General features: G+C 36.8%; 1 protein-coding gene across 4 annotated transcripts in view; it reads left to right on the top strand.

Annotated features, from left to right (window-relative positions):
- Window positions 1-351: 351 nt before the first annotated feature.
- Window positions 352-21,018, top strand: part of LOC122006918 (probable receptor-like protein kinase At1g49730) — a 33,438-nt gene continuing 12,771 nt past the window's right edge. Inside the window, exons 1-4 of one of the 4 annotated variants that reach the window (XM_042562615.1) lie at window positions 439-530; window positions 14,369-14,415; window positions 14,507-14,920; window positions 16,993-17,283. In XM_042562615.1, coding sequence (XP_042418549.1) covers window positions 14,509-14,920; window positions 16,993-17,283 — 703 coding nt within the window. In that variant the 5' untranslated portion in view covers window positions 439-530; window positions 14,369-14,415; window positions 14,507-14,508. Of the gene's footprint in view, window positions 558-895; window positions 977-14,368; window positions 14,921-16,992; window positions 17,284-21,018 lie in introns of those variants that run through there. The other 3 variants (XM_042562613.1, XM_042562611.1, XM_042562614.1) reach the window with 3 other exon arrangements.

Genomic DNA, 21,018 nt, shown 5'->3' with positions numbered 1-21,018 from the left:
AATTTATTTAAAAACAAATTTAGAGGATCAAAAATAAACAGAAAACAAATAATTTATCCTAAATTTTATCAAATCGAACCTATATTCTCTAAAATTTACGACTCTACAGTGGGCCGTCACGTGCTTTACTTGAGACAAAAACGAAGTCCTAAAGAACTCAAAAACTTTTAACGAGTCCTGAAAAATTAAAAGGAATAACCCAAGACGTTACCCCAACAATATACCTCTCCTCGCGCCGCACGATATCCTTTCGGCCTCAGTGGGGACCACGTCATCATAGTGGCCACGGCCCCACGTGCCCTGGTTCTTCGCGTCGCGTTCCGGTGAGCTGCGGGACCAAATTACCTGGACTCCTGGACTCGGGTGGGTTGGGGGCACAACGACGACACTCCTCGCTGTCGCTTCCTCGCTTCGTCCACTTCGCTCGCCGCCTTCTCTGCGATCCCAAATGCGGTCGTCTCTCCTCCGCTTTTCCTTCGCGGCCGCATTGGTGCTTGCAGCGCCGCCCAGCTTCTGCTCCGCGTCCACTGGTGGCTCCTCTTCCTCGCGCTCTTTTGGTGAATCGGGCCGCTGCCGATTTTTCTTGTGATTTCCCTTTTGTCGACGTGTGCGATTGCTTCCGTTCCCGTGGATTTACCTTTCCTGCTTTGCTTGTTCGTTCTTCTCTCGTGTGTCTGTGTGCGCGTGGTTTTTTTTATGGTTCCTCGATTTTGGAGCTAGCTCGTCATCAGTTTACTCGATTCTTTTTTGATGATCAAAATGGAGGCTTTTTTATGAGCTAAAACTACTGTGGGTTTCTTTACATTTTATTAGCAAAGTTGAGGTTGTGAACGAGTTGCTTTCGTACTTCAGTCATTGTCTACTCTTTGATATAGCAGAAGGAATAACGTGGCGAACTAGAGAAAACACTAAGTATTTTGGCCCCTTACTAATTTAATCACAGGAAATTACTACTTTCCGTTTCTGTTAATTAAAGGTTTGTCTTTAATCTTTGCTTACTCCCTTTCCATGATCACTGGATCGTTAGCTTCCAAAGTTGTTGTTGCATTCTTGCCTGTCGCAGTGTTTCTGAGAAATAGTTCTTCATTATTATGTTTTGTCTTCTTCACTGCCTACCCCCTATAAACTGTCTCAATTCCATGCCTTTGTTCTTTTATGCACAATTTTTTGGTCTCAGCTGAATGAATTCAAAGTTTTTCCGTACCTTTTTATTTAACTTATGTGACAACGTTTCCTTTTAATTGTAAAATTTAGCAGAGAAGAACAGAGGCAACAAAGAAAAATAGAGAAGAGGAAAGAAATAAAGGGAAATAATTGTCTTAATTAATTTGCCAAAAGAATACATTATTTATAGGCATCATTTTGACGGGTCAATAATATTAATTCCTAATTAATAGAAATTTAGGTATTCTAATAATTGACTTATTTTAGGAATATTAATTTAAGGTGATCAGTAATCTTGAACAATTCTCTTTTACCACTAACAAACCCAACAAATGAAGGTGTCAGACATTAAGAGTTTGATTGCCACCCTATTGAAACACTATCTAGATAACGACTTGGTGAAAATGTCAGCTAGATAATTCTCCTTGGATACTAGCGCTGCAAATATACCAAATGTCAGTGAGGAAGCTTGGTGTTCGACTTGCCAAGAGCTTGTTTATGCTCATTCAATATACAAGATCAATGAACAACTTATTAAACTAAATGAACAAGCTTGAATACACATGTGTTCATCTTATTAATATAATTGTTCCTGAATAATATTCATAAACAATGTCCACAAAACCATGTTCATCAATAAAACTCCAAACATGTAAATAGAGAAAAAAACTCTCATAATGAACAAATTAAATTGGAATATCAAGCTTACTAACCAACCAAAGAAGCTTAAAAATATTAAAAGTTTCATACAAGCAAATAAGCTTGAATTGAGAGCTTGATAACATCTAAATAAACCAAGCTCAACCTAAGCTTAAACCAAGCTTAAACTCGTAAAACAAAAATCAAGCTAAGCTTGAAGACTCTTTTCAATGGCTTGGTTCATTTTAAACTTGGGTTGACTTGGCTCGATTACCTTATCAAAAAAGCTTGAATCTGGTCTCAACTTGGTTCATTTGCAACCCTAATGGAGACATAGAAACATGACAGTTGTTGAGCCGCTATATATTCTTGGACAAAGTGAAAATAAATCTATATGTTTTGTGTGAGCATGAAAAATTAATTTGTTGCAAAATATGTCGCCTCAATATTGTCACATAATTTTAAGTGCAATATTTATGGGAAGATGTAGTTTTGAAAGGAGAAATTGAAGCTAAATGATTTTAGATAGAGTAGGTTATTTTTTTCAGAATTCCACAAAATTGGGTTTTGTTCATAAAATGTTGCATACCCAATAGTAGAGCTTCTAATAACTAAACCAATTAACTAAACCAAGATTAGCATGCAAGATCTAATAGAACACTTAGCAAGATTAGCATGCAAGATCTAATAGAACACTTAGAAAAAATTAGCATGCAAGATCCTAGTTAAATAAAAATAAGATTCTTATTAAATATCTCCTTTCCAGAAAGTCTCTAGAGGTGGAGAAACCTTTTAACAAGAATCTCAACAATTAAGCATTCATACAAATATATAAAAAAAAATATATGACAACTAAAAGAGTAAGAAAAGTTACAAGCCCTAGGTTGTCGTTGAACTTTAAGCACAAGCACAAGCATAGAGCATCAACACAAGATGAAGAGGAGCACTTTAGAAGAGAACGAATAATTGATGGTAAAAATAAGTGCTTCGAGCCTTCTTTTATAGAGCTCAGTCGAACGTTAACCTGACACTCTTCCAGTAGTTGGAATCCTTCCGGTCGCCTGAAGCATGCTGAATTGGTTGCAAATTTTATCTATATTGATAATCGTTTAGCAAACTCGGGTTGTCTAGACTCCCTCCTAGCGTTTGAAGCATGAGCGACACCTATCTTGACCGTTTCTTCCGAATCGCTGACCACATCTACGTCGATCGCTTGGAAGCTGCTCTGGTCGTCTGCACCTCGTTCAAGTCGCCCGGAAGTTCACGACTCTATTAGCCAAAACTTGTACTTGTCGGTTGCTCGGATCCCATCTAGTATCTTGGAATCATCAAGTAGCTTCCTACGATAAATAGTTAGTGCAAAAGAGTAGTAATGCAAATACTCATTTCTGAATAACACTTGTTGCTTGAAACTTAACTTACGTTTGCCTGGTACCTCTAGGACTTTAACCTTTACTAGATGTTTAATCTTTGTTGAATGTTCAACTCCCAACTGACTCATCTAGACTTCTATTGTCGGACCTCAACTCCCAATTAACTTTCTTGCACTTCCATTGCTGGGTTCTCGACCAGGTCTTCTATTGCTGCCTAGTCTCACTAGGACTTCACCTAATCTTCATTATACTGCCCAGTCCCACTAGGTCTTTGTCACTACCTGGTTCTTTGCATCTTGTCAAGTTACTTAGACCTGCAAACTTGGCAACTTTGTTAGATCACAAACAAATTTAACTTTAAACTTAACCATACATCAAAACATATGTTCGATGTGGTATTCCCAACACTATTACTTTTCACATCTTCCTAATTTGTTTAATGGAAGCATACATAATATGACAGACATGGTGTATAGGCCGTGTTATGTTAACATATAATTTGGTAGATCTAGGGATTAGTCATGGTAGGAGATAAGGGAGGATGAAGGTGTATAGTTTTCAATTATAACAATTAGTTTAGAGATAGGATGTGCACCAACCATTTTAACTTGTTTGAGAAGCCCAACAATGCATTTGCTTTAGGAGAGGAAATAACTTTTAGTATGTGGAAGAAGCTCAATATCGAGGATTGCCCATATCTCGAGTAGGAAATACCTAATTAAGGAGTTGTGATGCCTTATTGATCTACCATTGCATTTGTAGAATAAAAACTAGTTAAATCCCTTGAGAATATAGTCAATTAGACAAACAATGAAATCATGCACGAGGGACTTGTTGAAGACCATATATAGGTTTCTTGAGTTGGCAAACATATGTTGGAAGTTGCAAGCAAATGAACCCAGGTGGCTGCCCTATAAATATGATTTCCTCAAGATAATCTAAAAGAAAGGCAAATGCCCAATTGCCATAACGACCAATTTTAACTCATAGCTATTGATAACAATAAATTGAGGTATGTAATTTAATGACCAATGTGTCATTATAGTAAATATATGGCTTTGGATTGAATCCTTTATTCATAAGTCAAGTTTGTAACATTCAAGAGAGCTATTAACTCGATACTTGAGGCGAAAGCCCATATGGAGCCTATAATATTCATGGAAGAAGTGTGAAGAACTAAGCTCCATGTTTCACTACATAGGAGAGTATCAAATTCTGCAATCATTGTAATACACCAGTTTGGATCCTTGTATGCTTGTAAAGAGTAGGTTGGTTCAGTAGATTTCAAAGAGCCCATTAGAGCATATGGAAAAAGGTTATCGAATGGCCACCGGTGGACATCATGTGATGTGAAGCATCATTGTCAAAAACACTTATTGATGGCGATGAGTGAGTAGGATGAAAGGGTGATGGAATGGTGAATTTACATTATTTGAGGTATACGACTAGAGAGTGGGCCATCTTCAATAAGTGAGGTTAGATCATTGAAAATGGAGCAGGACTGAGAATGTCATCTTCTTTTGGATACCTAGAGTGCCTTGTTAAATTAACAACTTGTGGGGATTTTGGTGTAACATTAGGTGGTTTTAGAAAAGGCACCATTATTCCTTGAAGAGGAAGCTAAGGTAGCCGCTGCAAAAGGGGACAAAGACTCGCTAAAAATAATATTTTGAGAAATATATATCTAGAGCCGTCAATTTGGGTTGGGTCCGCCCTGTCAAATAATTTAAGCGGGTTGGGTTGGAATTTTATCAACCCAAGCCCGCCGCCAGCCGACCTGCCTAGGCTCGTGACCTTTGTGGGTCGGCCCACGACTGGCTTGGATTGGCCCGCGGGTTGAGAAACATATACAAGCTAAGTTTTATGCCAATTTATTATCTTTCTTTGTTATAATTTCAAAATAAAAAAAGTACTTTTCATTCCACATAAGTACTCGTTTGCGACCATTTTTATTTAAAATACATGTTTATGGATATATTTGATTGATGAAATCTTTTCGAAGTAAAAGGTTGAAAATATGAAATATTTTTTAATTTTTTTTTTAAAAAATTAATGGGCCCGCGGGTTGGCTCGCCAAACCTGCAACCCGCCTTGGATTGTGTTGAGTTGGAAATTTCCCAACCCGCCAAGTTGACGGGTCGGCTTGCCTTGCCTCGCCAAATGGTTGGCCCGCGACGGGCCGACCCGTCCCGCCACGGGTTAACTCGTCTGACAGCTATATATATATATATATATATATATATATATATATATATCTAAATTAGTGTAATCAAAGGAAAATACAAAGTCTAGTTTATGTTTAGAGTATGGGGGGTAACCAAGGACAATATTCATAACTAACAATTTGAAGGAAAGTGTAGTTAGGAGATAGTAGGTTGGTTATAATGTTTTTTGAGGTAACATTTTTTGATAGTGTAATGGAGTTGGATATGGATTTATGTGGTAAACTATGGTGTCGACATTTTATCCCAAAATTTACAAAGGGATTGATGCATGTTTAGAAAGAGCTAAAGTAGTTTTTTATTATATGACAATGTTTTCTCTTTGCACAGTTATTTTGCTCAAGAGTGTGAAGGCAAGAGACGAGGAGGTAACATGATGAAGAGCTTGATATTCTCCTTCCCAATCATAACAAAGAGTGACTATTGCAACTACACTAGCATTCAATTTGGTTTTAAAAGCGACAAAATTTATCAAATAGATCATTACTTTTTAATGGAAAAAGTCAATTGAATTTTCTAAAGTGGTTAACGAGTGTGACATAACAGAAAAAGAAACCTTGATTAGACAAGATAGGTGCAAGATTCCAAAGTCCAAACATTAGAATCAATAATTTCAAGTGGAGAGTTTGAAACATGATTAGATGGGGAAAAAAGGTAAACTATGATTCTCAGCCTCCATGTAGACCCTACATGAATAAGATGAGGAGATAAATGAAGTGGATAGACTATATCGATGAATGATTGTATGAACAATATAAAGAAAAGGATGATCATGTGGAGCATGACAAGTCCGTTTGTTTGTGCCTTAATTGGTAAGGGCTTTAATGGAAGAACATTGAAGATAGTATTGAGCATTGTTATCTCTCCATGGAGTAAAATAATGGTTGTTTCTCAAGGTAATGATTAGGGTGAAATTCAGCAAAAACATTCTTATCAAGATTACTCACTCACAACTTATCAAATGCATGGTAGGACATTGTTTTTGCAAGGATGTATTCTGGCGTATATGATGAGTTAAACTAGTATCAAGATATCTTCTTGTAGTTAAAGATTTTAGTGGTTTTATAGGAAGAGTAGAGTGGCTATGGATGAGAATGCTTCTAGGTAGATTTGTAGAGCGGTTTGTTGCCTTAAGAATGCAAGACCACCAACAAAGCTTGAGTCATATCTCTTGAGACTTTGAAGACCAATTTGTCCAATAGTGAGACAAATTTGACATTTTTTACGACTATGTAAACCGCTACAAAATTTGAGTCGCATTTCTTGGGACAACGAAGACATATATCCAATGGCGAGGTAGATTTGACATCATCCTAATGATCTCGTTGACCACCTCGATAACACATATAAAGACAAAGACAGGATTGTAGTCAGAATAGATGATGTCTCTTTTTCTTATAAAAAAAGAAAAAAAGAATCAATTGAAGGTAGTAAACATCTTTTTTTGTTGGTTTATGTGGTGCTCACCATTGTCATCACAAGGAGAATTATGGCATTGATGGTTGAGGTAAACATAAGTGAAGCAAACATAAAAGAGGCTGAAAGTTTAGCAGAGGCAAGGGGCTTCTAGAGGAAATAAAATTGTAGTTGAATGGTAAGCTTAAGTATGGCTAAGCAAAACAACAATGGAGCAAGTACTAGAGATTTGAAAGATAGAGAAGTTGTAAATAGAAAAGAGACAAAGGAAAGAGAAATAGATAAAACAGAAAAGAAAAGAAAAAAAATAGATGGACTAATTACTTTAATTATAGAGGAAAATAGAACAACTAGGAGAGAAAAATAGAGGAGTTAGTGTGTGTGGGACAACGAAGAGAGAAAAAGAAAACAAAGAAAATAATAAATTATGGTGGTGTGGTATTCAAGATGAATAGGGAAAAAAGTGAGATTTGGATAGGAAAGAAAAGAGAAAAAAACTTAGATTGGGACTTGAGAAGGTTGATTGAGAAGATGCGGTTGCTAATGGGGGAGAGAAGATTGTCGTCGGCTCTCACTACAACATTCTTGTTGTTGTAGGGAGCTCCCAATAGGTTCAAGAATCAAGAGGATAGTGCTCGTTATGATGTTGTAGGAAGGGCATTGTTGGATGGAAGGGCCACATGATGTAGAAGTTGCATATGATATAACCCTAGTTGGGTGGAGAGGAAAAAAATTATGGCTCTCATACCATGTAAAATTATGAGGAATAAAGGTAACAAAGAAAAATAGAGAAGTCGAAAAAAATAAAGAGATAAATAATTATCTTAATTAACTTGCCAAAAGGTATTTATAGACATATTATATTGCCTAGTCAACAATATTGATTCCTAAACATAAATTTATCTATTTTAATAATTGTTTTATTCTAGGATAATAATTTAAGTTGACGAAGTAATCTTAAATAATTCTCTTATGATATTCCTATAGGGATTCTTCGTAACTAATTTCATAAAGAAATTGTTGGATTGACAATATGCTTCTTTATTTTAGAAGTATGTATTATTCCTACTTGTCAATAAGCAAAAAAAAAAAAAAAAAACACAAACAAAAACATTGTGATTTCCCCACATATAAAACTTTTTTGTTATAAAATCATTATGCTATGTCATATATATCTGTTATGCTTTTAATTTATGTTTACATGGACATATTTTAGATTTTGAATATAATGTAAAGTTTTCTAATATTGCATTGAATTAAAGATGATTTATGTGCGAGCACGACCTACACGTGTCGAATGTCGTATCGATCGGGGTAATATTTATCCAAGCGAATCAATCAACGTTTTGCCATCCGAATTATTTTTTTTGCTTGCTGCTCAAGTGTAACGAATGCATTAATGTGTGATTAATCGAGAATTCATTACCGTCGATTTGAAACAGTCAACTATTGATGGCCGAGCAACTGAATGCAATGAATGACCATTCCTTGGCTATTCAATGCAGCAGAGGGATGAAGCTCATATATAAGGAGACCATGACCTTAGCAGAAAATAAGCAAACACATAAGCAAGAGATGCCAAATTCTTCCACCTTTGTTGCTTGTGTCGTACATTCCACTTGACAAATCTACCCATTCGGGTACTCAGTTCTCCACAAACAACCAATGCTTGTTGTGACGTAGTTTTCTCGTTATATCCTGGAAATAGACATCCAACATTACCTTGAAGCACAAATGGAGGGGATGAATTGTTTTAGGGAAACTGTGTCAAACGCAAGCCTTGGTGTCTCTTCCCACTCAGTCTTAACCTCCTACTCGATAACTCGGCAGCACGATAGCTCTCGCCAGTTTTACTGACACATCAGCTAGGTAGCTCAGCGACTCTACAACTCGACTAACACAGTAGCTCGGCCATACAAGGCAGCTCAGTCATCCCAAGCAACTCATCCTTCCCTACTTGGTATCTTGAGATTATTAACTCATATCATCTCGACAAATAAGTCTTTCTGTAATTTCAATTCAACAAATTCCTTTGTAACTTCGCAACAATCTCCAATAAATTGTAGAATAATCCAAAAGCCTTAAAACAGATTCGTTCTGTTGAGATGACCAAAAAAAATATTGAGATGCAAGAGGCTCAATACGCGAAGGCTCCCTCCGCCTCGATTGGAAATGTTTCAATCAACCAAAAAGCTAGAAAAGTTTGATGGGTTAAACTTCAAGCAGTGGCAAAAGATACTCTTCTACCAAATCACGTTAAACCTGGCTCAATCTTTTATAAAGAAACCTCCCAAGTCAATTGAGGATGCTACTGATGGCATGAAACCATTCAGAGTTTCTATATCGAAATTACATCCTCAATTGCCTTGTCAACTCGTTGTACGTTGTGTATAGCATGAAAAGAACGACAAACGAATTGTGGGAGTTCCTCGGAGGACATGGTGTTGAGTGACCTAGGTGGTTGCTATCATTGAGAAGTTATCACCCGATTGAAAGGATTTCAAGAACTAGCTAAAGCATAAGCGGAAGAGATGAATATCGAGGAACTCGTTGTTAGATTTCGCATTGAGAAAGACAACAAAAGGAAATTATTCTCTCAAGCTACTATTAAAGTCAACATGGTTGAGCACGATCAAAGCTCGAAATAGAAGAATCTCAAATCTTCCAAAGTGGGACCCAAAGGAGGCATAAGCAAAAAGAAATTCTTTGGAAGTGCTACAACTGTGACCACTGAAGAAGAACAAGAGGCTAATCTAAATGAGGGACTAGACATGGACGATCTCTACGCTGTAGTCTACGAACTAGTTGGCTCAAACCTGTGGCAATGGTAGATCGATACCGGTGTCAGCAAACGTGTACTGCAACAAGGAATTACTCCACAACTTTGAAGAAGTTGAAGATGGGGACAAGTTGTTCATGGGGAACTTGACAACGGTCAAGGAAAAGTGGTATTGAAGATGACCTCGGGCAAAGAGCTAACTTTGAACAATATACTGTATATTCCAGAAATTCAAAAGAATCTAATATCATGATCACTTCTTAGCAAGCACTGCTTCCGCATTATTTTTGAGTCGGACAAAGTTGTTTTGTCCAAAAATGGAATGTTTGTAGGAAAGAGCTATGTAACTGATGGGTTGTTAACTACAATGTGTTGTGTAAATTAATTAACATACATTCCACCTCCATCTAAAACACAACTGTGAGACTTGTATTGAAGTGAAGATGACAACATCATTCTTCCAACATTTTGAAAAAAATATTGAACCACTCGGCCTAATTCACACCGACGTGTGCGACTTAAAGAGTATGCTGGCACATGGTGGAAATAAGTACTTCATCACTTTTGTAGAAACCCAGTTAAAATGTGATATGATTGCATCGCGGTGTCTAAGGACATGATCTAATAGATCATTATATTGAGTAGTTTGATTGTAATCTCTTACCATTAAAATTATTGCATGTGCAACAACACCAACTATATGTAACCCACCGATCCACATGTGATGGGTGAACAACAAAATTGTGTACCATAGTCAATAGCTAGGTATGGATAGGGAGGCATGAAATATATATGGTGAGCTATAACAATGGTTAAAGAACCTAACATAGTGAGGTTAAGAGATAATTTAGCACAACATATTATTATGTGTACATTCTCAAAAATAAGGATGAAGTTATAGAAAAATTTGCTCTCTATAAGAATGAAGTTGAAGACCAACTTAATAAAAGGATTAAGGTGGTTCGAAGTGACCAAGGCAATAAATATGTATCATCGTTTGTTGAGTTGTGTTGAACATGTGATCAAACACAAAACAACAACTCTTTATACTCTTCAACAAAATGATGATGTTGGGCGAAAGAATCACACTCGAGATGATAAATGCTCTTTTATTGAGCTCTAGACTACCACAGTACATATGGGGATTTGTGTTAATAACTAATTAAATAAGGTACCCCAAAAGAAAATAGATAAGAACCCTTATGAGTTGTGGAATGAAGACAACCATCCTACATATATTTACGAATGTGAGGTGTCTTTCTAAAGTTTTGGTATTTGATCCAAAAAAGATTAAGATAGGATACTGTTATTACATATTTATTGGATATGCATTTATAGCAATACCTACCGACTCCTTGTGTATGAGTCTCAAATACTAGAGATACATAAGAATTCGATTATTAAATTAAGAAATATCTCGTTCTTTGAACATGTGTTCCATATAAGATTCAAGAGGTTCCTCAAAACGAGCATATGAACCATAAGAAGAAGAAGAAGAAGAAGAAGCAAATGAACAGGTTGAGCTTAGACGAAGTAAAAGAACTCGGGTGAAAAGATCCTTGAGAATGAATTTTATCACTTTCCTGTTAGAAAGTGATCCCAAAGTTACTAGAAGCTCTAAGCTCTTCTAAGGGACCACAATAGAAAGTGTCAATTGCATATGAAATTAACTCTGTCTTGCAAATCACAAGTGAGAACTTTTGGATCTTCCTTCGGGAAGTAAATCACTGAGTTACAAATTGATTTTCAAGAAAAAAAATGAAATCAGATGGTACATTTAATAAGTACAAGACTAAATTGATAATTAAAGGTTATTGACAACGAAAGACCTTGATTATTTTGATACGTATTTTTCAGTATCGAGAATAATTTCCATTTAAGTGTTATTGGTTATTCTCGCTTTATGAAATTTGAAAATACATCAAATGAATGTAAAAATGGATTTTCTAAACGAGAATTTAGAAGAGGAAATTTACATAGAACAACTTGAAGGGTTTTCTGTGCTAGGGTAAGAAAACAAGGTTTGTAGATGGATGAAGTTATTATAAGACTTGAAACAAAAAAACAAACTCTAAAGCAGTGTTAGCAGTGACATGAAGAATTTAATAATGTCATAAAAGAGAGTGGATTTAAGATCAATGAATGTGATAAATGTATCTATGTTAAAAATACGGAGGTTGATTATGTCATCTTATGTCTTTATATAGATGACATGCTTATCATTGGGAGCAATAATAAGATAATCAAATCTACTGAAAATATGTTGAATTCAAGATTTGAAATGAAAGACATGCGCCTACTTGATCTGCTTTTAGAAATCAAAATTCTTAGAATATCAAAAGGAAGATTCTTGAGAAGTTCACCAAGGGTGATATTGCATTGGCACGAATTCCAAAAGATACCGGTTAACATCTATCGAAAAATCGAAGAGTGTCTTTTATATAGGGTACTTTACCGTGATTAGAAGTCTGATGTACTTAATGAGTTGTACACGGTGAGTAAACTAAATAGATACATGAGTAATTTTGGTGTTGAATTGACATGAACAAGAGTACTGAGATACTTAAGGTATACTTGTGATTATGGATTGTACTATATGAGATATCCTGTTGTGATCGAAGGATACAATAATGCTAATTAGATATTAGATATGAAAAACTCTAAGTCTGCTAGTGAATATTTATTCACTTTGGGAGGTACAACTATTAAATCTTCTAAGCAAACCGTACTAACCAGATACACGATAGAATCTGAGTTTGTAGCTCTTCACAAATATGGTGAAGAAGCTGAATGACTACAATAATTCTTAGAATATGTACCTAGATGACCGAAATCTATGTTAGCAATTTACATACATTGTGCTAGTCACTCAGCAATTAGTCGGGCACAGAGCCATATACCATTAGAGTAGGATGGAATACTCTTGAAAGATCACCTATGTAAGCAAGGAGTGGGGTCGCTTCAAATAGAATTGAAAGGCGCAATTCTTAGAATTTCTCACAAAACCAGACGTGTTTATGGCCAAGAACGCGTACACACTCATGAGAAATGAGATGTATCAGGGAGAGTCATGGGGTGAAACATGTAAATGCTTACAGAAACGAGCAGTTCACTGTCAGCTAATAAGAAAGTCTTTATAAAGGAAGGTTTAAAGGATAAAACTTACTTATCCTATACCGGACTCAACTATTGAATTTTATTACATACCCTGTTTTCATTCATGCGGATTAAGTGGTGACTTGTTGGAAATGTGAATGGAAAAATAGTAGAAAGGGAGGAGATTCCGGTGTGTGTGGGAGTTTAGTCCCACATTGAGAGTTTTATGACATTATAGTTGGTTTTAATGTATCACAAACATTAAAGTTGTGAACATATGCATAGGGAGAGGTTCTCTCTCACGCACGCTCGCGTTCAGGGTCCGAATTACACTAAATCATAATAACTGGTGTATAAGCACGAACTGCGTGCGTTGAATGTCAGGCCAAGCGGGCAATATTTGCTCAAGCAAATCAATTAACGTTTGGCCACCCAAATCATTCTTTTGCTTGCTACTCAAGTGCAACAAATTTATTAATGTGCGATTAATGGAGAATTCGTAATCCACGATTTGAAACGATCAACTATTGATGGTTGAGCTGTTGAAGACAATGAATGGTCATTACTCAGTCATTCAATGCGGCGGAGGGGTGGAACTCCTATATAAGAAGACCATGACCTTAGTAGAAAATAAGCAGACGGATAAGCAAGAGATGCTGAATTCTTACACCTTCATTCTCTCGTTCTTCCTCTTTGTAGTGCATTTCGTTTAACAGATCTACTCGTGATAGTGTTGGAGTACTCACTCAGTTCACCACAAACAACCCGTGCTTGGTTGTGTACATTGTTTTTTCATTGTATCTTGGGAAACAGACGTCCATCGTAACCTCAAAGCACAGACGGAGGGGATGAATATGTTTTAAGGAAACTACATCAAATGCATGCCTCAGTGTCTCTTCCCACTCGATCTCAACCTCCCGCTTGGTCACTTGGCAACACGGCGGCTCGGCTGACACAGGACTTGACAGTTCGGCCGACACAACAACTTGGTGACTCTGCAACTCAACCAACACAACAGCTTGGTCGATACAACAGCTCAGTCAGCTTTGTATCTTGGTAGCTTAGCCAACTTTGCAGCTTGGCCATACAAGACAGCTTGACTATCCCAAGCAGCTCATCTTTTTCTATTCTGCCTGGCAACTTGAAATTATCAGCTCAAGTCATCTCTGAGTTGTTTTCTGTAATTTCAATTAAACAAATTCCCTTGTAATTCCGGCAACAATTTTTGATAGATTGTGGAATATAATCCAACATGTCTATCATAGAGCCTCTATATCTGTGATTAACTTAAGAAAGAAAAGTAATGAGTAAATGACTATATATAGAGATCCTCAAACTATGGTCTGAATAGTTGGTTTATTTAATTCCAATTATGTGTAAGTGAATATCATTTTAGTCTTCCAGTTTTCTTAATGGTTCCATACACTTTCTTGGTTGATTCATAAACCGAAACAAAGTTGGATAAGAAAGCTTGAGAAAAGTTTTTGACAAATGGGGTGTAGCCAACTTGAAAAACACAGCATTTTCTGTTAATTGTGTTTTTCAATAAATCTTGGTTTCATGTGTTCTTCATCCTGTAAAAGAATTCATATGGATAGTCTTCTTTATAGTTTTTTCTGCATTGGCACTCTATCCCCTTAGCAGTATTCTTGTTTCTGATAACAACCATACTCATGTAGGTTGTCCCTTGGATATGAGTTGGTGGAATTTAACTGCAGCAAATTCTGTATGTTCAAATCAAAATGAGCGAGCTAAATGTTGCCGCTATATCAATGCCTTTATTGCAGTTTCTGTTGCTCATTATGCAAATTCAACAGGAATGTTGGGAGTTCCACCAGAGTTATCGGATGTTTGTTACAGTTCTATCAATGAAACCTTGATATCAAGTGGAATGCCTTCTAATGCAATAATGCTTTGTGGATTGGGGCTTAAAATTCGTGTCTCCTATCAATGTGCAGGAAGAGGAACTATCTCAGATATGCTGCAGTCCCCAAATTTTGATGAATTTAATAAAAATTGCAAGCTTGCACTGTCACTAGATAATAGTTGTAGGATGTGTTTAACCTCTGGCTTATCATATCTTCGACACCTTGTGGGAGAACAAGATAATGTTACCTTGAATACATGCCATGATGCAGCTTTTGTAGCAATTGCAAACCAAGGGGACAACTCATCAGTTATTGATCTCGCAAGTTGTTTTTTTAGTGTCAAAGTGCTGAGCATTTATCAAGGTGTGCTTTATTTAGTTATTTGCTTCCTATTTTTTCCCCTGATATTTAATACAAGAAGGGAATGATATGTTTTAGTAGTGGATTTGTTTATGCTTCAAACTACATCAAACATGGTTGAAACACTTTTTAGCTCATTTTGTTTATGGAGGAAACTAACATTTGAATAATTTCAATCAAAATTTTCCAAAGTTTACTTGCATGAAAGAGTATCTTTTTTAATACAATGGTTAAGGGCATTAGAGTTATTAGTTATTATTGTAGTGGGTTTAATGCCACATTGGTACTTGTCGGCGTAGCCTCTCCCTTGACTTGTTGATTCCCCTCATTTCATATTCTTCCTCTATTTCCACTACCTCTTGATCTGTCGATGGTTGTGACATGTTAAAGACCTCAAACTCCCACATGAGATCATCAGTTGTCAAAGCTTGCTTGTTTACATCGCTGTCTAAGTTGCTCATGTATCAAGCTCAGCATACTGACAATACTAGATTTTCAGACCTTGCTGCAATATATAAAGGGGCAACATCTATTGTTAACTTGTTAATGCTTAATAGTTGTGCATAGGAAATGATTGCCACTTGTGTGATATCTTTTGAGATATACTAAAGCACTTAGTGGATGGTGGGTATTATTCTTTGTAGTGCTAAACAATTCAAACATATTTCCATGTAACATTGTTTTAAATGTCAATTGGTATTGGCTAGCTCATTTAAATATATTGGTCCAGCTATTGATCAATATTGATATTGTATCAACACAAGCAAAGTTTGGTTGGTGGTGACTGAAACAGGCCTATTCAGGCTAGTACCATTTGATAGTGGTTGAAATGAAATATAAAGGTTCTTTTCCCTTGACTTATCCTTTAATTTTGTCTAAGCGGAGATGAAACATCATAAAAGAGGGGGGCGGAAGATGAGAAGCACCAAGCAAAGCACTAGTGGCAACAAAGACATGTTAAAGTTCTAGAAACCAAGATTTATCCATATTGTGTTTCTCTGTGTCCATTTCAATTCCAATTTAGTGAATCCAAGTCCAATGTCCATGTACACAGTGATGGACCAAGACATAGTCATGATTGAGGAGAAATCAATTTAAACAAGTGTCATAGAAGTAATGTTCTCATTTGATGCACTACAAACATTTTGGTATTAGTCCATCGTCATTAGTTGAGATACTTATTGTATTTTTTTTACTTATTCCACTTTGAAATTGATATAGAGTTACATTGCATATTGGCTAAGTAGAAGAAGATTATAGAATTAAACTCATTGGAGCTGATCTCATCATGTTTTAAAGTGTGCCTAGTATGGACACGACACCCTTTGAAGTGTGCTGAGTGTTGGCAGAGCACGGTACTCAAATTGTATTGTTCCTATCAGAGATCAAAATTTTGGCATAGAATGATACTGTGTATACTTTCTATTTGCCTTGAGTAAATGTAGTCATTTGCTGCTATACTACCCATGCATGAAAGAAATAAGTAAATGGTAATAAAATTGATAAAATGATTGGTTTCAATTTTCTAGCTTGATCATCATAAAGTCGCTCCAATATTGTTTTGGTCAATTATTGTTTGCTTAAGAGTTTCATTTAGTTTATACAATCCTTCAGTAGTTCTGATTTTCACATTGTACTTTCATGCTCAACTTTTGTGATTGAGAAATTGCTGTTTGTGCTATTGTATTAATAATTTTGAAAGTTTTGTGGCTTATAGAACAACTGATAAAGTTGTTACCATTGTTTTGCTTAACCATTGTTTCTGTTCTATGATATATGTGATGTATGTTTCTTCTCCAACACAACAGTTTGTTACACTGTGTGTTACTTGTTACATAGGAAGGGTCCACTTTGATTTGCATGAATTGGCTATTAGCAGTAAGTATCATCTAGGCTTGCTTCTAAAGCCTTCAGTTGTTATGTTTGACTATATTCTATTTTACTGCTATGTTTCCCTTTTTGTTACTGAACAAGTTTTAATCTAGTTCATGTTGCTTCACACCTCACTATACTTCTCTGTGTTTTGTTTTTGTAGCCTTAGTTATGACTATTTATGAACTCAAATGTTGCTGCAGTGAATTCTTCAGAGTCTTCATTTTTGTATCTTGCCCCAGCATCTTCACCGGCTTCATCCCCAATTCCTGTTCATGACCTTTTTGTTACACCATTTAAAGAACATCACCGTGCATACCAGCTCACTTTAATTCCAGGAATTGGTATTATAATTATTGGAGTGGCAATTTTGTTGCTCGTTATCATTATAATACTTATTCAAAGGAAAAATAGACAGTTAAAAGGTGCCAACAGTCCAGACCAAAGCACATTGTATGCCTCCTCTTCCCAACATGTCTGGAAGAACAAGAAAGGTACATTAATTTCATGTCCTACTGTGCATAATTTGGCAATCATATTATGTCACCATTGGAAATGCATCCACTTGACAAGGTCTGATCTTAAAATATTGAGGAAGTAGATTACATTATCTGAGTGTATCTTGTTTGCTTTAAAAGGGTTAAATGGCTATTATTAAGAAATTGTAAATCAGTTCAAAATTTTGTCATTTTTGTTACACCACTTATGATAATGATGTTCTTACCTTTATCTTCTGAATATTCATGAATGCTGAGTTTGATGATTACTTATGGTTTTTTGAGTTGAAAGAAATAGTTTGTAACTCAAATATTGCTGATTGTGCATGTCGTTGAATCTTTTGTGACCTCAAATTCATTATGTATAATTTCCTTAGATACATTTACTTTGGATGATCCACATGGGAAATGTCCTTCCTCGTGTTTTCTGAGAAGAGGGAAAGTTTATAAATATGTCTTCAATTAGTGGGAAGATAAGTATTGACAGGATTTGCCAACCAATCACATACCAATATGCTTATTTCAGTTTTTTTTTTTTCCTTCTCCCTTTTCTGCCCGATTTGGGAGGTAAATTTTCAAAAATAAAGTCATCCTCTACTTTTCCTTCCAAGTGAACATAGAAAGTATATTTTCTTCCACTTTTCCTTCTCCGTCCCTTTGCTTCCCTTTTTTTTTGTTGCAAAGTGTTAAATATCAACTCCAACCCAAATAAAGGATAAAACTTATCCAATAAAAGATAAGAGTTATAGATAAGATTTGCTATTTAATTATTTATTTTTCTAATAGATAAAGATGACGACTTGGTAAAAGATAAAATTAAATATGTGGTCAAGAGTGTTTTTCTCATTTCATGGATAAGAATTAGAATTTCAATGGCTAAGATTTAATTTAATTGAACGGTCCAGATTGTATGAAGAGTACTATAAATACTCTACCTTGTATTTAGTTTCATTGATCAATCAAGTATCAATTTGTGAGTCAAAGTTTTTTTGTTTTTCTTCTTTGTCTTAGAATTGTGAGTGATCCACAAAAAGGGTGTTGTAGTGTTGTTATTGTTAGTGTAAGACAAGTAATTTATTTACTTGTTTGTTGGTCCAATTTTCAACAATTGGTATCAGAGCCAAGTTAATCAGGGATTATTCTTGGTGGAGCTATCTTAGATTGTGAGGAGTTTTATGCTTTACAAGTTTTTTAATCAAACTTGTTTGGTATAATCAAAGCTTTTCGACGTGATGGGGGACCTTCAAGTAGTAGGAGGTATCAAGAAGCTCAACAACAAAAACTACAACACGTGGGCAACATGCATGGAGTCTTACCTACAAGGTCAAGATCTTTGGGAGGTTGTTGGTGGTAGTGAAGCTACGCAGCCGACAGAAGACGCCAATGGCATTTTGCGAAAATGGAAGATTAAGGCAGGTAAAGCAATGTTTGCCTTAAAGATCACAATTGAAGAAAAAATGTTGGAGCACATCCGAGATGCCAAAACACTAAAGGAAGTGTGGGATATCTTTGCTACACTTTTTTCAAAGAAGAATGATACAAGATTGCAACTTCTGGAGAACGAGCTATTGTCAATAGCGCAATGTGACAAGACGATTGCCCAATACTTCCACAAGGTGAAGTTTATATGTCGCGAAATTTCAGAGCTAGATCCATCAGCTCCTATTGGGGAAGCAAGGATAAAAAGAATAATTATTCATGGTTTGAGGTCAGAATATCGAGGATTTATTGCTGCTATACAAGGATGGCCAACACAGCCATCGCTTCTTGAATTTGAAAATTTACTTGCAGGTCAAGAAGCTATGGCTAAGCAAATGGGAGGACTCTCACTAAAAGATGAAGAAGCGCTCTACACCAACAAAAATAAAGGCAACTTCAAACGACACACTGGTAGATCTAAAAAGGATGGCGACAAAGGAAAAATCTATCATGGGAATGGAGGCTCTCGTCCAGGGGGAGCCTCGAAGAATTATGGTGATCGTAAAAAATTTTCTGGCGAGTGCTACAATTGTGGGAAGGTGGGCCACATGGCAAAAGATTGTTGGTCCAAGAAAAGGTTCGTTCAAAGCAACACGGCTACTTCCAATTCTAAAGAGAATAGCGAAGATCATTGGGATGCTGAAGCTTTGATGGCCTACGAAGATGACAAATCCGCGGTCCTCAGCCGTCGAGGGCGACGATGATCCTCTCCCTATTGTCCTCCATTCTTCCTCCGCCAGTTCTTCCTCGGCCTCGGAGCAGCGCATCCGTGACCTCCTCGCCGAGCTCCAGAAGGAACGCAGTGCCAGGAAGGCCGTCGAGGGCACCTTCAGCCGCCTCAAGTCCATGGCTCATGACGCAATCCGTCAGCGCGATGATGCGCTCCGCGAAAGGGACGAGGCCGTCAGGAGGCGCGACGAGGCCCTCCACGAAAGGGATGAGGCATCGCGATCCGCCGAACGCACCGCAGCGGAGCTCGCCGATGCGATCCGACTCAGAGACGAGTCCATGAAGCACAAGGACTCGCTACGGTCCGAGATGGAGACTGCCGCGCAGATGCTCCTTTCCGGCATCGGCAAGATCTCCAGCAAGGTCAGCGGGTACAAGAACTTCTCCGCCTCCGGTGGTCTACTGACTTCCCAGAAGTACACCGGTCTTCCCTCCGTGGCCTATGGCGTTATCAAGCGAGCGCATGAGATCTCCGAGGAGCTTATGAAGCAGATTGACGCCGCCTCGAAGGCTAGGGATCAAGCCAGGGAACAGGTTGAGCAACGGAATTACGAAATCGCAATTGAAATTTCACAGCTTGAGGCTGCAATTGTGAGTCTCAAAGAAGAAGTCTCCAAGAAGAGCTCGGAGCTGCAAAACCTGGAGCATGTAGCCGCTGAGAGGGGGATACGGATCTCAGAGATCGAGAGTGAGATGTCCAGACTGACACAGCTAGGAGATCATGACACCAGAAGGTCAACAACTGGTTACTTATTTAAGCTTGGTTCTGGAGCAATTTCTTGGTGCAGCAAGAGACAACCAACTGTATCATTATCAAGCACTGAAGTTGAGTATCGAGCAGCAGCAATGGCAGCTCAAGAAAGCACATGGTTGATTCAACTATTAAATAACCTACATCAACCAGTTGATTATGCAGTTCCAATATATTGTGACAATCAATCGGCAATTCGTTTGACGGAAAATCCGATCTTTCATGCAAGAACTAAACATGTTGAAGTGCACTATCATTTTATCAGAGAAAAAGTTCTCCAAGAAGAAATTGAGATGAGACAAATCAGTACAGATGATCAAGTTGCAGATTTGTTCACAAAAGGCTTGAGCGCCAACAAATTCAAAAGGTTTCGTGATCAACTCGGCATAGTACAAAGGGTTGGTGTTGAGGGGGAGTGTTAAATATCAACTCCAACCCAAATAAAGGATAAAACTTATCCAATAAAAGATAAGAGTTATAGATAAGATTTGCTATTTAATTATTTATTTTTCTAATAGATAAAGATGACGACTTGGTAAAAGATAAAATTAAATATATGGTCAAGAGTGTTTTTCTCATTTCATGGATAAGAATTAGAATTTCAATGGCTAGGATTTAATTTAATTGAACGGTCCAGATTGTATGAAGAGTACTATAAATACTCTACCTTGTATTTAGTTTCATTGATCAATCAAGTATCAATTTGTGAGTCAAAGTTTTTTTGTTTTTCTTCTTTGTCTTAGAATTGTGAGTGATCCACAAAAAGGGTGTTG

The sequence above is a fragment of the Zingiber officinale genome, chromosome 7B (assembly GCF_018446385.1).
Source record: "Zingiber officinale cultivar Zhangliang chromosome 7B, Zo_v1.1, whole genome shotgun sequence".
NCBI lineage: Eukaryota > Viridiplantae > Streptophyta > Magnoliopsida > Zingiberales > Zingiberaceae > Zingiber > Zingiber officinale.
Note: the sequence above shows the minus strand (reverse complement) of the source record. Positions and strands in the feature narration are given on the sequence as shown.